Source organism: Rana temporaria, chromosome 5, assembly GCF_905171775.1.
Source record: "Rana temporaria chromosome 5, aRanTem1.1, whole genome shotgun sequence".
NCBI classification, from domain to species: domain Eukaryota; kingdom Metazoa; phylum Chordata; class Amphibia; order Anura; family Ranidae; genus Rana; species Rana temporaria.
In genome coordinates this window covers 327,304,408-327,322,192 of record NC_053493.1, presented here as the reverse complement: position 1 = coordinate 327,322,192, position 17,785 = coordinate 327,304,408, and the positions used below count along the sequence as shown (strand labels likewise).

The following is a 17,785-nucleotide window of genomic DNA, read 5'->3' as shown; positions in this document are numbered from 1 at the left end:
AAAAAAAAAAACAACATACTTCTCTTTTAATCACACAGTCTTAAGCTGTGTACACACGATCAGTTTGTCCGATGAAAACAGACCGATGGACTGTTTTCATTGGACAAACCGATCATGTGTGGGCCCCATCGGGCGCCCCCATCGGTGAAAAAACAATAGAACGCCTTTTACATTTTTTCTATGGAAAAAAAAAACGATAGAAAAATCCGATCGTCTGTGTGGAACTCCATCAGACAAAAACCCATGCATGCTCAGAATCAAGTCGACGCATGCTCGGAAGCATCGAACTTCATTTTTTTCGGCTCGTCGTAGTGTTGTACGTCACCGCGTTGGACACGATCGGATTTTTGACTGATGGTGTGTAGGCAAGACTGATGAAAGTCAGCTTCATCGGATATCCGACGAAAAAATCCATCGGATTAGATTCCATTAGATGTCTGATCGTGTGTACAGGGCTTTAATGTTTATTTTACATGCCTGTATCCTACTAAGATTCTTAAGATCCTCAAGAAATAAGTACATACTCGAAGCCTGTTGCAGGCAACACTGTTTACATCTGTCAAGTTCTTATGCATGATATGACCTACCACTTGTGCCTCCAATTAGGAGATAACCATGAAAATATCAATAAAGTCTTTTAGAAAACATAAGCATTAGTTAGTAAGCATTTATTAGTGGTAATAAAGTCACATGTTCAAATTTTTTTCTTTTAATTACCTCGTTGGCACTTCTTTTCAACTGCCCCCTGGCTCCCGTTCGTTCTTTGCTGCTGGGACCTACAGAGTGTCTCTACAACTCTACATGCAGCCTTTAGAGCGCCACATATACAGTCAGCATATGAGGGTCACATCAAACACCCCAGCGGCTGTTTTTTTCCCCTACACTGGCTGAGGTGCAGTCTCTGAACGAAAATTATCATCCAAAAACAGTTTTTGGCATGCGGCCGAAAAAAGAAAAATGCAGATAATGGAGCCTAAAAGGGGGCGGGGCCCATTGTGGGGGTGTCATCCTCGCCTTCCCCTTTTTATATATTCTAACAAAGCAGGTTTCATATAGGTGAATGTCAACACATGTAAACTCACAAAGCACTGCATCAGCTACACACCAAATGCATAACTGAACCATTCTATACATTGGGTATTGTATAGCCAAGCCCAATGTTAACAATTTACAGTAGGCCAAACACCAGCCACTCTTATAATAAAGACAGACAACAGCCGCTTTGACACCAATCAATCCTCTTTCTACTCTATCCTGCTACATATGAAGGAAATCATTTTAGGTAGGAAGTTCTATATTAAACTCATTCCTTAATGGCAAGCCCCTGAAGGAATCTCCTCTGTGCAAGCCATGAATCTCTGTCAATGCGAGGTTTCATCATATATAAAGCTGTAAAAATTGCAGCACCAGCCACGGCCTTAGAGCTTTATGTGCAGCAAGTGTTGTACTCTGCAAACTGTGCCACTATATGTGCACCATATTCCTCACTGTACACTTCCCTTGCATCCTGTAGAATTACTCCATCAAACTAAATTACACCATGGAACGTGACTGGAAATAATGAGACGTAGCATAAAACCCACTGGATAAACAGGATATGTTTAGCTTCAGCCCTAAAACGAAGGCCAAAAGACACCACAAACTATTTATTTCAACTAAGTTACCATAATCCTCTAAGAACATTCAGGAAATGCAAAGATTAACCCTTGCCAAAGCATATTACATTTAAGAGCCAGTAGAGACTCCAGCAATTGAATCCAAGTATATAAGCAATTTAGGATGCAAAAAAAAGTAAAAGATCTGTAGATTTTAGCCCCCAATCCCACCACAATTCAGGCTTCACGGGGGAAGGTCCGCCTATGACTGTGTTGGGAATTGAGTGCAGTTTATGAGTTAATAACAGCTTTACGTGCAATAAACGCAGAAGCCCATAGAGGAGTGTTTATTAGCTCAGGGATCAGCCATTACTGAGTTAACCACACGCCTCCCTAACTTACTTCTCCAGTGACTTTGGAAATCAGATTACTCCAAGTTCTAAAATACATCTTTTCTGCCAAGAATAAAAGATTTGAAGGTAGAAGGATGAATTACAATCAAAAGATGTGTATTTCTCCAATGAGGACCTGCAGCATAGTGTTGCCCACACATATGTCATTCTGATAAAGATATAAATGACCAATGTAGTTTTAAGTATCACCGCTCTTGATTTTTCCTGGAATATTATGAACAACCTTTACACTATTTCCAGCTCAATGGGAGTCCGCCTGCATTACCGATTCTAGTTTTTTTCAGCGGACATGGACAAATACTGTTGGGTCCCTTCTCTCTACACAGGGTTCCAGGTGTACGCTCTTCCACCAGGATGGAGCTAAACTAGAACCGGACCTCCCAAAAATGACTATTACTGCCTGTAAATGCCAAGCAAAAGAGCAATCTGAAATCCTGAAAAGGCTCAGTGTGCCACATGGATTGTCAGTGGCTCAACCTTTTGGAAACCTTGCTCATACCTGAAGCCACTAGAGACATCCACCAAAAAAAATATTGCCCACAAATTTTCTGCCCTGGCAACATTCCATTTGTCAGAGTGTCACCAGAACAGGAAGCGAGATGTCTTGAGCCCTTTCCCATAAAAAAAAAATATATATATATATATATATATATATATATATATATATATATATATATATATATATATATATATATATATATATATATATATATACACACATAAATACATACATACATATACATACACACACACACACACACACACACACATACATAATTTTTGGGCTGAGGTGGGGCTTTGAATAGGCTATACAGCAGGGGTGTCCAGAATGCATTCGGAGTTTAGCATGCGGTCTGGCCCGTCTGTAGCGAAAAAAAATAAAAACCTGAGGTGATTAAAAGAGAATAGAACTTACAGCAAAACAAAGGCGATTATATATTTTCCAAATCGCTAAAAATGAAACACGAGGTACCGCGTTTACAAACATCTGGCGCGTGAAATGCCTGTAAACTCAGCTTCTGAATGCAGTTTTTTGCATTACAAAAAAATGCCTCTAAACTCAACTGCCCAGAAATGGCTATGAACTACCTATAAGCTTCCCTGTGTACATGTACTGATTAGATAACACAGGAGAGTTCAGGGGCAGTTGGGGAAAAAAACACAAAAAAATATAAAAAAACGCTTCTCAACGGCCGTTTACCAGCAGCAGTGTACATGAGACCGAAATCATGTAATGGCTTATAAACACTGAAAAAGAAATATGTATAGTAAAATGTATACCCGAGGTATAAAAATCATTCAGTATAAAACTTTTTTCAATAAGAGCTCTTTAACCACTTCCCTACCGGCCCATAGTAAAATGACATCCACAAAGAACCTCTGCCGTTCAGAGTGGACGTCATATGACGTCCTGGGCTTTGTGGGGGGATATCTGAATGATGCCTGCAGCTAGAGGCATCATTCAGATATCCTTCTAAACTGCCGGCGATTCTGCACAACGTAAGAACGATCATAGCGGCGGTTCCGCCGCTAGATCGTTCTTACAGGCGGCGGGAGGGGACATCCCCCCCCTCCCGCCGCCATCCGGTGCTTCTCCGGGCTCTCCCGTGCCATCGGGGGCCCGGAGAACGAATCGTCCGGCGCGCGCAGGAAGCATAGAGATGACTGGTGACCAGATGGTCACCAGTCATCTCTATGACCGTCGGAGGACCCGGGCGCGATGTGATGACGTCACGCCCGGGTCCCTGTAAGTAAACAAAGCCGCGATTGCGGCTGCTAAGCAACAGCAAGCATGAGATCGGTGAATTTTTTTCACCGATTTCATGCTTTCCAGCCTGGAGGAGAGATGTGGGGTCTTATTGACCCCGCATCTCTCCATAAAGAGTACCTGTCACACTCATTCCTATTACAAGGGATGTTTACATTCCTTGTAATAGGAATAAAAGTGATCAAAAAAAAAAAATAAAAAAAAAAAAAAAGTGTAAAAAAAGAAATATATAAAAAAAAAAAAAAAAGAAATAAAATTTATTTTTTTAACGCCCCTGTCCCCGGTAGCTTGCGCGCAGAAGCGAACGCACACGCAAGTCCCGCCGACATATGTAAACGCCGTTTAAACCACATATGTGAGGTATCGCCGCGTGCGTTAGAGTGCCAGCAACAATTCTAGCACTAGACCTCCTCTGTAAATCTAAACTGGTAACCTGTAAAAAATTTCAAATCGTTGCCTATGGAGATTTTTAAGTACCGAAGTTTGGCGCCATTCCATGAGTGTGCGCAATTTTAAAGCGTGACATGTTAGGTATCTATTTACTCGGTGTAACATCATCTTTCCTATTTTACAAAAAAATTGGGCTAACTTTACTGTTTAATTCATGAAACAATTTTTTTCCAAAAAAAAGGCATTTGAAAAATTATTGCGCAAATACCGTGCAAGATAAAAGGTTTCAATGACCGTCGTTTTATTCCCTAGGGTGTCTGCTAAAAAAACATAAATAATGTTTGGGGGTTCTGCGTAATTTTCTAGCAAAAAAATTATGATTTGTACATGTAGGAGAGAAGTGCCAGAATAGGCCTGGTATGGATGGGTGTATAACTGCCCTGTGTGGAAGAGGTTAAACATTTAGTAAACAGGTTAAAAGACTGCTGAGTGTGGGGTACATCAAGCACCGGGATATGGTATATTTGATATAGAAATAAGCATCATAGCACATAAGATGGAGGCTGTATGATTAGTGAGAAGTTGAAATACTATTGGGAAACTCAATGTAGATGACAGCAACATTTATCACTAGCCTCCCCCAAGGTATTCTGTATACAAATCTCTCTTCCAAGGAAATGTCTCCTACACACCTACCACTACATCCCTCTATAGAGAAGTGTTTCAGGCTCCACAGCCTTCCCTGTCAAATATAACAGTCTTACAAAAAGGACACCTTCAGCATCATTCAATAGACTGCTAATTGTAAAATATAGCAACCTCACAAACCCTTCAGGCGTGGAAAATCAGGTGGCTGAGCCGTGGTTTTACTGTAAACTCATACCTAGAAAATATCAGTTACATTGCAAATACCATGCATGTAAAATTTGTCAGTGTTCTTCCTCAAGGATTTCAAATGTTTTCAACGTTTTGCCTTTCATACTATCAGCATATTATACAACCTATATACTAACTACAGTGTAGTTCAAATTTTACTCAAGGCAGTATTAACGCAGCTTTGTATCAATGCAGCATAAATACCTATGTCAAAAACGAAAGCTGTAGGAACCATCAAGACTCCTCAGCCACACATAAGGAAAGTATTGGCCCCAAGTACATATCGTTCAATAAACCAAATCTATATGTACAGACCGGAATTAAAAGCATGGGATGTGAACCAACACCACCATTGTGATTCTAAGGCTTGTAAACAAATGTACGTCACACTTGGATTTTATGTACTCTACTGCCACCTTGTGGACAAACAAGGTGCACGCTCAAATTTACACAAATCTATTCTGTGAATGCTACTCTTTATAGACTTAGTTCACCTTTACAAAAAAAAAAAAAACTGTTGAATAATTGCCTTTACATTAGGTGTAGGCCATTAACGTTCCTCCTGAATTATGACTGGAAAATTCCCAGGACATTGCAAAGTGAGGCCTAGTGATGATTACTGCTGACCTCCACCATAACAGGAGTAAGCTCTCTCACCCCTGTGAACCCCCTCAGCCGCACTCGCTTTCTCTCACCTGATGCAGTAGCTCTGAGCTCAGTGTTTGAGGGGCTCACCCCTGTGATGGTGAAAGTCAACAGTAATGATTAAGCCTTACTTAGCAACGTCCTGGGAGTATTCCAGTCAGACTTTGGGAGGTGTGTAAATGGCCTACACCTATAGAAAATGCATTATTAGTCAGAGCTAAACAGCCCATTATCTGTATAGGCAGTTTGTTTTGCTACAGATAACCCTTGAAGAATTACAGAGTGCTGCTTACAAAACAGAAGGGAAGGTATACCCTCTCATGTGATCGCTACTCAAAGTTCGATCCCAGCCAAAACTTTGTCATGGGGAAGGGCAAGAACCTCTGTTAAGTCTTTCTTACCATCGGTCCCTTGGGGAGTATTTGTCTGATTTCCTGACCCTCACAGGAAGTGAGGAAAAAGCTCTAAAACCAGGATGCGACACCGTTGTTTTTGTAGTTGGAATTTTTTACCAAGTATTATTGTCTATGCCTTGCCATCTGTGCCTTACCGATTCCTAAACTAAAAAAGTTTGGCTGCAGTTACACTTTAAAGTGTATCAAAACCACTGGTCAAAGCTTAACAGTTGGTTTTTATCTACAGACACCCCTTATCTGCATTGGCAGTTTTTTTTTCTTCATTTTGTCTTAAATGAGTGGGAAGGAGGATTAGAACCCCTGCCAGGTTTTACTGCTATTAGGGACTCCTTAGCGAAGATTTTCCCTCATTTATTTTCCCCAGTGACAATTGTCTTACCAGAAAAGAAGTGTCGGAAACGTCTGCAACCTCAATACAAGCAGGTTTTTCCCTGAATTCCCGTCTGGAAACAGTTGTCGCTCTGGCAGGAAGTCTTGGTAAAACAGAGCAGTAAAACTAGACAGGTGTTCTAACCCTTCCCCACTCTGAATAATCATTTTTGGCTGGACCTACACTTGAAGAAGCATTCAGACTCACCGACCCCCCACATTATACAGCCACATAGTAGCATTATTCTACACTTTAAGCCCGGGTTCACACTGCACAAGACTTTGGCACGACTTGCATGTGACTTAACAGAAGTAAATGCAAGTTGTGCCGACGTCGGACCAAAGGTAGTGCAGGCGTTTTACCAGATTAGGCGACCTGTCAGAATTTGTAACGGAAGTGACGTTCCATCAATGTCACCTTGCTACACACCGCATTCATCCACAGTACGGATACAGTGAGAAGGGGAAAGCGGACATCTTGTTACACCCACCGAAGTCTTGCATATTACACTTATTTTTAACAGTTAACCAAGTTTATATAGTGAAATGCAGTATTTATAAATCTGTCTGACTATTTTGATGTTGAATTTTAAAAGCAGCACCAAGAGGGCTGCCCTACCGGCAAAGAAAGAAAATTCTGACCCTTTCGTAAAACTATGCTGCACTGAGGTGCATGGTTAATTAGACATTAATGGCACCCCATGCATCTGCTAAACAGCAGCAAAGTTCTGTGTATGTAGGAAAGTGTACGATTTTTCGCATGTTTCCAACACACATGGCTCTGAACCATGCCTAAGGGATTGACCAATTCAAATATAAAAGCAGACAATGAAAATTACAGTAAGAAGATAAATAGATATAATATGCAGTTAAAAGCATCATCAGGTATGCACTATGATGCAACACTAGTTGTATAAATATTTTGTCCCACATCAATGTTACCATCTCCACAATATCACTAGGTATAAATGTAGGGACTCTAATGTACTTCAAGATGCCATTGTGAAAGTCCAAGTGACCCCTGCACATTTTCACATAACGGCTGGGATGACCCCCTGCTGATTGTGTTCTAGTGATAAATCTGCTATCGAAAGCTAAAGCTTGGTGAGAAGATGTATCTCCATTATTACTGAACTGCTAATTAATCTTCAGCTGTCATGTTGATGGGGGATCCTGCTAAGCTGGCTGACTTTCCACATTCCCTCCCAATCCTCCCTTGTAGCGAGAGAGCAAAAAAAAAAGAAAGAAAAAAAAAAAAAAATTAAAAAAAGGTAAGGAAGCGGAAAGATTCTGAGTAGCTAATTAATGGGATGCCACTTGCAATTAAGCATAGCTTTTCTTAATTATTTCTGTAATTTTAAAATATCTAAAACGCATTTTTGTCTAGTACAATATATGTTCCCAATTTGATCAAGGCCACATACAGAACATCTTCATATTAAAGGAGACCATGCACTGGAATACAAAACTATTAAGAAAAATCGCACATGGTGGTGTGCTACCTGCAGATCGTTTCACTGGCTAGCATGAAATTCAGATTCTGTTTTTTAAAGTGTTTAAACCCACAACAGTAAAATCAGTCAGTATATGCAAAAAGTATGCGCGTCATACTTACTGTGGAACCTAGGGGGTTAATCTTTTGCATTGAGCAAAAAAGCCATTTGAACCCGTCTTGACATGATTAGTTTGGTGTGTATTTCTAGAGAATTTATTTCATTTTTTGGGGGAGGGTGCATGTGATCAGCACAGGGCCAATCAGCACTGTCCAGACAGAGCATCAGGGGTCATGCAGGCCTTAAAGGAGAGACAGAAGCGAATGAAAAGTCCTTCCTACAAGCTTTAGCCAGTGCTTGGTTGGACACTGATAAAATTCACAAGACTGCTATATATTGCTGATGAGAAAAGGTATTTAGCAGTTTATATTTCCATTTTATGTGTACTGTGCGAGACCAGATATAATGAATGCAGGGTCCTGGGTTTAGTAACACACAAACACACATACATAATATATATATATATATATATATATATATATATATATATATATATATATATATATATATATATTTATATTTAGTAATCTAATTGTATTCTGTGACACTCACTAATGCCAAAAGGATAGGGGCTGCAGAAAACATTCTTTAGGATGATTTACTAAGGCTGGAGTGCAAAATGTGTTGCTGCTGTGCATGGTAGCCAATCAGCTTCTAACTTTAGCTTGTTCAATTAAACTTTGACACAAAAATCTGGAATCCGATTGGTTTCTATGGCGTTTAGTAAAATCGACCCCAGTGTGTCTATATTACTGAATTCAAAATGAGTGGGCCACACACATCAAGAAAAGGAGAAGCTGAACTCTGAACTCCACAATTGCCAAAGTGGGGTAGCAAGGGGAAAGGCAAGCTTTATTAGCTGGCAATTTTACTGATCATAATGACCTGGCCTTCAGGCATAGAGGGGACAATGAAATTGACTGCAGGTAGGTGCCGGCACATTATACTTTAAAAAAGAGAACATGAGTAACAAAGCTTTTAGGGAGGACAGAGTAAGTTAAACCTGGTGTTAAGGTAGATATATGATAGGGTTATGTATTTTACAAAGAATTTGATTTAATATCTGCCTGATATAATTCCCTGCCTACTAGGGCAGAGAGGGTCAGCACGGTTGTGGCCAACTGGGATTGACAGCATGCACATGTACTGAGAGGAAGCTAATAGGAGGGCAAAGGATGACAAACGTTTACCTATCCTTTTATTAAGCAAAAAAAAAACGATGTGTAAAATACACCAGACAATTTACCAGTTTATCAGTTTTCTGCTTTACTATGGACCTAGCAAGCGATGTCTGTCCAGCCATGAGGCTGTGGCAAAGCAAGTAGATGATTTTGGCTTTGGGAGTGTCTAGGGCACACGCACGGCTGCACAAAATCTAAATATCTTTGGCAGTTCCCATATTTCCCCATGTATTTTAGGTGTGAGCTTATCTACATGCTTTAGTTTAGAGGAACTTTGTAAAAGTTGCTTGGTTTGTATCCGAGAATGATTTTAGGTGTATTTTCTGTGAAAATATTGTTTTAATATTTCTAAATATTGCGGGCCCCTAAAAATCAGTAGCACCTTCTTTTCATTCTACTGGTCATGTGCATTCAGAAGATGTGTGGTTTGGGGAGGGATGGAAAAATTGCAAAAAATGGTCTGGCCAGCTGAGTTTAAAACATAATACAAGCACACCCCCCCACTTTACTTAAAGGACAAGGTTCACCTTTTATAACATATTACAGCCATATTCAGGGTGCAACATGTAATATGTTACAGATGCACTGCCTCCTGAACTGGCAGCAGGGAATTTTCAACTATCATCACGTATATTGGCTGCATTCGTTTTCATTTTTCAGGCAACCAACATTTTTGCAAGTACAGGGGAAAAAAAAAAAAAAAAAACAAAAAAAAAAAAAACACATGTTATATCTTGCCAGGAATGCAGTGTCTTTGCCACTTCCTGTCAATTGAATCATCGTAGAAGTAGAAATTCTCCCAATATGATAAGGTTTACATCCTTGCACAATAGGGGGATCAACAACTGATATACAGTATTCACTGGAAGTTGGCCTTCAACAATTATTTCTTTATAGCTTACCTGTCAAATGATAAACTGGAACACAATACAGAAAGTCCTAATGCTAAAACTGCTTGATGCAAAAGCCACAAGCAGAGAAGTGATTTATTAGAACAGTAAGGAGGAAGAAAATCCACATGCAGGAAAAATGACAAACAGGCACAAAATCTTCCAAACAGGTACACACATGATGAGGAGTCATGTGTAGCAACATAATACGTGCAAAATATCAAGGAGATTCTCGCTGTGGTTATTCATTTGGCCTTTGCTGGGAGTGCAAACAAAGCTGTACGCAGAACAGGTGTGCATCAGACACGTGGGTGGGGGATAATACCATGTTGGCAAGTCTTTGTGAGAGGCAACCATTGCTATCCCAGCTATCAAGGTCTGTGGATCCTAGTGCTTGGTATACATACAAAAACTAAGTTTTACTAAGGTGTTAGCATGCAGTATACTTTATGGGCTTAGGGTGGCAGTGTACTGTACAATTATTTGCCAGAACAGCTTACATACTTCTTTAAAATAATTAAATATTGCCAAAGGCAAACAGCACTCCCGCTTTGAAAATGAATGTCTAGATCCAGCAGAGCTGTGGAGAGAGAGAGATGCCCTACCTCCTCGGGACACCAAGCTAAACAAAGCTCATGTGCAGGGGGGTGGAGCAACTAGAGAGAGCTTGTCCCTTTTGATTTGCAGCGTCTTAACCTCTGGTAGATGGCCGTATACTAATGTGTTGAGGAAGAGTGTCTTGCTTCCACCAATAAAGGTTGGGAGAAATTGAATTTAGTACCAACAGACAGAAATCTCCCTCTGGTCCACTAGAACACACAAGACGCACCTCACCAACTGCAGACAAAAACACGTACTGCTTTTTGCAAAATTTTACAATATAGCAACTTAGCAGTGTTACAGTTGTTGTATATGTGTGTTGAAGAACAAAGTGTTAGGTATTTATGCCTTACCTCCTCCACATTTGAGGCAGTCTTTGCTGAGGTCTCCATAAAAATAAGGCCGTGTTCCCTGGCAAATGCTTCTCCCTCTTCTTTCTTTACTTCTCTCCTTGATTCCAAATCACTGAAAGCAAAGTAAACATGTCAGACAGACCTCACAACATGTGATCAAAGACAAAAACAAATTCCCTGGGAAGAAAGTTCAAATGAAAGCATAAAATTCATGGTATTTTCTGAGATCCTCCTTTACATTTTTAATCCTCACGTTGTGCATCTGCCACCGAGTGGCCATAATGTGATATGACAATTCAAAAACAAACCATTAACCCCTCACACACTTTGGTATTTTGGCATATACCATTGCTTTTAACACAGTGCTTGATAAAGTGCTTTATGTGAATAATGGGTCAGTATAGGATATTGTATTATATTGCAATCATACTGGAATTTTTAAATACAATATGAAATTGGTGATCATCCAGTAGAGCAGGCTGGATATAAAGCAATGATCCAATTTATTTTAATAAAATGCTTTTGGAGTAAAAATCTAATCGAAAGATAATTTTGTATTTAAGATACATGTGACATTAATAATTTTGTTTATTCAGCATGAAATGGAGCTTAGTTAAGTATCATGAGGCTGTATATTCTGCAATATTTACATTTTTGGTAAAGTCATTCAATGAATCCAAGCTCTGCAAGCTGACATGACATGCACTGCATTGATGCATTCACACACACTTTTAGAGTAACCATAAGATAAACCAAAGTTCAGGAATATTTCTTTATCCCATTGTTTTGCAAATCCATGTGCACTACAAACTGTATGATTGAATCAGTTCTGATATTGCCGTTCTTTCAACATGACAGCTTATTATTCTAAATAGGAAACCTTAATTTTGTTTGCAAATGTTAAAATATTCTAACTACCAGCAAGAATAAGTCCTTACATTTAAAGAGCACCTGTCGTCATTTCAGATCCATCATGGCAGAACCCGTTAGCGGGCATCCACTCACCTGCTGCCGCCACGTCCCGGACCTTTTTGTGTCACTGCCGCATCACCGGCCGTCCCCATTATAGTAAATGAGACTGTCGGTGAGTCAACAGCGGGTCAGAGGAGGAGCTGCTGCGGGAAAGAGACGACAGTTGTTGCCCTTTAAAAATTATGATTTAAAATCAAGTTGATTTAAACCAAATCCACCCTGAAAGAGTGACAAGTAACTTATCCTCTTTTAGGGATGTTTAAAGCAGAGCTCAAGGAACAAACAAAGATGGCAGATAAAATGGTAAAACACCCATTCCAATCTGTGAATGAAGGCACCAATTTTCACTGAGGACATCTTTATACCCCCCCCCCCCCCCCGTCAGAAAACCTCAACAAGTTCATAATGTTAAGACTTCAGCACTGGGAAAAGCAATAGAACCTTAAAATTGGCTCACAATGCTCCGAGTGGTGATGTGTGGAGGATTATAGGAAGCCAATTTCCAAGGCCGATTCAGATAGTTATTCTGTAAATATAAAACATTTTGGTAAATGTTCTAATGAACCAAAAACCAGTCTGTTACTGCGATTCCTCCCAATAAGCTAAACGGATACCGCCTCTCTCCTCACAAATCTTTTCCCTACCTAGTTACATAAATTTGTAAAATCAACATGGCTATTCTTTCAAGAGGTTTCTTGCACAAAATGATAAACCATTTGAAGTTTATGGGCAGTTTGATTTCATGCACTTTTAGGCTAGGTTCACATCTGTGCAAATACCAGCAGCTGCAACCACCCACACAAATGCGGGACTCACAGGTGGGTGCCATTAATCCTAGTGGCACGTTGCCCACAATGGAAATCCCAACCGTACTGGGAACAGAGGTTCCCGTGTGAGCTGCAATTTTGAAAATAGTGCAGGGACTTTTCCTGTGTGTCGCAGGGCACAGCAGCCCATTCAAATGAATAGTCTCTCATGCTAGCACAGGTGTGAACCTAGCCGAAAGTCCTGTACACACGATTCGAAAATCGAAGGGAAAATTCGTAAGACGTGCTGTCGTGGTTTTTTCGGATCATTAGTACTGTGCTTTCGACAGACTTCACTTTTTCGTCAGACAAAAGCTGGGTGTGCAGTGTGCAGGCTATAAAATTTGTTGGATGTGAACTCAACGTCTGATTTTTGGATGGTCAGTCACACAAAAAAGTCGAAAGTACAAACACCCATGATTGGAATCAAGGAATGACCGGGAAGAGTTCAGTCTTGTAAACTACTGTTCGTGATCTAGAATTAACATTCATGACGCGACAATTCTCATCCTCTTTAATGGGAAAATAATGAAGCCGCTTTGCTGGTTTTACTGATGTAGTTATGCCAAACGTATTTTAAAAAGCATTTGTTATGTAGCGATATAAATAATATTATTATGGTGGTTGTTTGATTTTTTTTGGGGTAGTGACCACAATACCATTATCCCTGAGTTTTTAAGATGAACGATACAACTAGGTTGGTGTCCCTTATTCATTTTCCCATTGTGTTTTTAATGCAGCTGCCTACTGCCTAAGTGCGAATAAACGCTCACTAAACTTCTGCTAAATTCACGGTGGTAGAAGGGGCCCAAAGGGCGGCGCTTGAGAAATTAACTTTCTCTTTATACGCTAGATAAAATCCTATGCGAGATTTTGACAACAATCAGACGCTCGGTCGTACAACAATCATAACCGTGTGTACGAGGCTTTACAGACGATGGCCACTTCAATGGCTAGTAAGCAGAGATTTGCAGGAAGTGCTGGATTGTTTATTCTGTTTTTTTCTGGCAAAAATTACTGCAGAACTAGACAAAATGTTGCAGCCTGTTCCATTTCTTGCAACACAGACACCTGAAATATGCAGTCATTTTTTTTGCTATGGATAGAACTAGTGTCACAAAATGATGACCTTCTTGCAGTATGGCTCTCGTTGGTGTACATGCACTTGGTCATATGAAAATAAGGCAACTAGTATGCAGATCTTGCTAGCAGAAGCAGACCATAAGAACCTGGAAAAAAAGTGCTCTGTACAAATGTAATGGGTTTGAGTTACGTTTACATGCACAGCGTTACTGCGTAAATGCCTTCTGTTGCCAAGGTGCAGGAGGCTGAGACTTCAGTCACCTAGCTCCCTTCTGTTTGCTAGGTTGTACGTGACCTCTGCAGCCTTAGCATCCTTTTGTTACTAGGATGCAGGCAGCTTGTGAAGAAAGCTGCTTAGTGTCCTTGTGTTGCCAATGTGAAGGACAGTAGAAGCCACCTTTTGTCCCTTTGTTGCTAGGATATAGACAGCTTGTGAGGGAATATGGAAAACTTCCATACAAAATGTAGTTACTTTTTTTTTAAGAATTTGAACATAAAATAACAAAGTTACTTAAATGGTCACTAAATGAAAATTTTTTTTTGCTGAAATGACTGTTTACAGGGTATAGCGACATAAAAGTTAACTGATTCCTTTTAAAAATGATTAAAAATAGATTACATTCAATCATATAATGTGCCTGCAGTTTCACTTTCGTTTTTAAACTGGTTTCATGTTTCTGATTGATTGATTTTTGAGCTTAATTAGGCGCCAAATGCCCACTGTGAAGTGAGCGTCTAAGCGTCTTCTGTGAAGTAAAGAGACCCACAGAACAAAAACAAACAAATCCAGGGCAGTGTTTTGTTTTTAAAATGAATCGGATTGGTTCTGAGGAGTTTTAGACACACAGCTTGGACCACAGTGAAAAGCTGCCATGAGATTTTTCATAAAGAGCCAGACAAGCAGGAAGTGTGGAGATCAGAGCAGAATTACAGCTACTTCAAAGCAAAAACGAACAATGAGGACATGAAACCAGTACTGCAGTAAGGTAAAGGAAGCTATTTAGCTAAAAAAATGTTTTCCTTTAGTGATCCTTTAAGTGATTTATCAGGGAAGGAGAAAAGATCCATCACCTTAGGGACACTAGCACAAAATTGAGGACTTAAGAGTGGCGAAGGATTGTAAAGGTGGCGCCTTGGGGGCATGTCCTTAAAGGTTTTGTCAGTACCCAATCACCTGAGGGTACAAGACGTTAAACCAAGGTCTATGAATATATTTCCTGTGTCCTATACAATTAAAATAAACATAAAAAGGAAAAAAGTGCGCTTACTAATGCAAACAAATCGTGAACAAGCTGCTAACTCAAAAATGTTATACTAACATAAAATCTGATACAAAAAAATGGAGTAGCGCTGAATAAAATGAAATGGAGGCCTTCAAAGGACAGAAGGCTGTGTGAAACACAATGTCTATCAAGGTAGTGTAATATACATGAGTGAAAACAATTAATAATAGTCCATGTGAAAATCAAGTTCGGAGCGTGACACCCCAATGTGAATCAGGTTAAGTGAAGTCTGGCTCCAATGAAAGAAATGCGACTTGCTGACCCTTACCACAAAGAAAGATCCTAACAGACCAAGTCAAGCTGGATTCGCTGGGTATGCTGGAGAGGATCCTCTCTGTATATACAATCCCTCCAGGGGTCACCAATCGATCAGTGAAGCGACAATTGGATAAAGAAATAACAGCAGGGTATGAGAAAAAGCCGGCCGGCGTGTCAGAACGGATCCTCAGATTGCGGTGACGTCAGCACGTCGCCTCCCAACGTTTCGTCTGCTCTAGACGTGGTCACGGGAATGTGACCACGTCTACATTCCCGTGACTACATTCCCGTGACCACGTCTAGAGCAGACGAAACGTTGGGAGGCGACGTGCTGACGTCACCGCAATCTGAGGATCCGTTCTGACACGCCGGCCGGCTTTTTCTCATACCCTGCTGTTATTTCTTTATCCAATTGTCGCTTCACTCATCGATTGGTGACCCCTGGAGGGATTGTATATACAGAGAGGATCCTCTCCAGCATACCCAGCGAATCCAGCTTGACTTGGTCCGTTAGGATCTTTCTTTGTGGTAAGGGTCAGCAAGTCGCATTTCTTTCATTGGAGCCAGACTTCACTTAACCTGATTCACATTGGGGTGTCACGCTCCGAACTTGATTTTCACATGGACTATTATTAATTGTTTTCACTCATGTATATTACACTACCTTGATAGACATTGTGTTTCACACAGCCTTCTGTCCTTTGAAGGCCTCCATTTCATTTTATTCAGCGCTACTCCATTTTTTTGTAATTAAAATAAACACATTTATAAGTGTCTATACCTGGAGCCCACCTGACATGCACAAAAACAAAAAGATCTGAACTGGACACATTGCTTCTAAAAATACAAATATGTGTTTTCCAGATAAAACTAAGGGAGGTAAGAGGCATTCTAAGGTTATAGCACACTTGGTTACAAATGCTGCTGCATGGTCAATGCATTGCTGCATTCTTGTGTATGTACAAAAAGGACCACAATATTAATCGTGTGCAGAAAAAATACAGCTCAGCTTCTTTTACACTACTACAGACATAGAATATTACCTGACTAGTGTCATGCAATCTTTCAAACTAATACCTTTAATGGGATCAGCTAAAGCACAATTAGCAGTGACATCAGAGCTACAGGGGGAATGAGCAGCGATGGTGGGGGCCGAGAGTCTACTAAAGGCTGCGGCTTTTTCTGGCCTGCCAGATAAAGGTTTGGGCTAATTAGTAATAACAGCTATGAAAGGACAGATCTTCCCTCTAATAAATACATATCATTACTCATTCCTAGAACGCAAAGCAAAATGGATAAAAGATGCCAATGATACATGGTGCACTTCTGGAGCTTGATTCTCATACCTTTAACTACATGTTTAGGTGTAAAAAATAGCAGTACATTTTCTCTAGTTGTACTCACTTTTAGTGTACAGTAAAACAGCCATCAAGCTGACTTTAAACAGCCCAATCCTAAAGTAAGTGAATTTAATGTCAAAATGTAAAATCATATAATGGTTTCCACGTTGCAATTCAATTTTTTGGAGGAAAAAAAACCTCACACATTTACCTTCCCGATTTGTCTGAGACATTCATCATGCCCTGTGACAATCCAAAGCTGTGTCACTCAACAGTTCAGATCACAGCTAAAGTTAACTCAGGTTTTGACAAAATTTGCATGGAATCTAGGAGCCAGCTAAAAAAGTTAGGAGCCAGGAATGCGCCCTGTCCCGCCGAGCTCGTGTGCAGAAGCGAACGCATACGTGAGTAGTGCCCGCATATAAAAGCTGTGTTCAAACCACACGTGAGGTATCGCCGCAATCGTGAGAGCAAAAATTCTAGCCCTAGACCCCCTCCAACTCAAAACATGCAACCTGTAGAATTTTTTAAACGTTGCCAATGGGGATATTAAAGGGTTAAAATGTGTCGCTATTCCAGGAGTGGGAGCAATTTTGAAGCGTCAGATGTTGGGTATCAATTTACTCGCGTAACATTATCTTTCACAATATAAAAAAAAAGAAAAATTTGGCTAACTTTACTGTCTTTTTTATTATTAAAAAAAAAAAGGATTTTTGTACTTACCGTAAAATCCTTTTCTCTGAAGTCCATGGACGGACACAGCTTCCTTATACTCTTGACTGTAGGGTTATGTTCCGGGTTAATGGTTAAAACATGTAATCTTCAGCAAAGCTGAAACAGCCCCGCCCAGGGGGCAGTCCCTCTGGTCATAACCCCTCTCACTGCACTGAGCAGCTCAGCTCCTCAAAGCAGTACAAACACAAAATGAAAAAGGAGGAGTGGGTGCCGTGTCCATCCATGGACTTCAGAGAAAAGGATTTTATGGCAAGTACAA

At 40.2% G+C, this 17,785-nt stretch overlaps 1 protein-coding gene across 1 annotated transcript in view; it reads right to left on the bottom strand.

Annotated features, from left to right (window-relative positions):
* Nucleotides 1–17,785, bottom strand: part of RAB2A (RAB2A, member RAS oncogene family) — a 124,996-nt gene that overhangs the window by 28,526 nt on the left and 78,685 nt on the right. Inside the window, exon 6 of the mRNA XM_040354255.1 lies at nt 11,050–11,161. Coding sequence (XP_040210189.1) covers nt 11,050–11,161 — 112 coding nt within the window. The remainder of the gene's footprint in view (nt 1–11,049; nt 11,162–17,785) is intronic.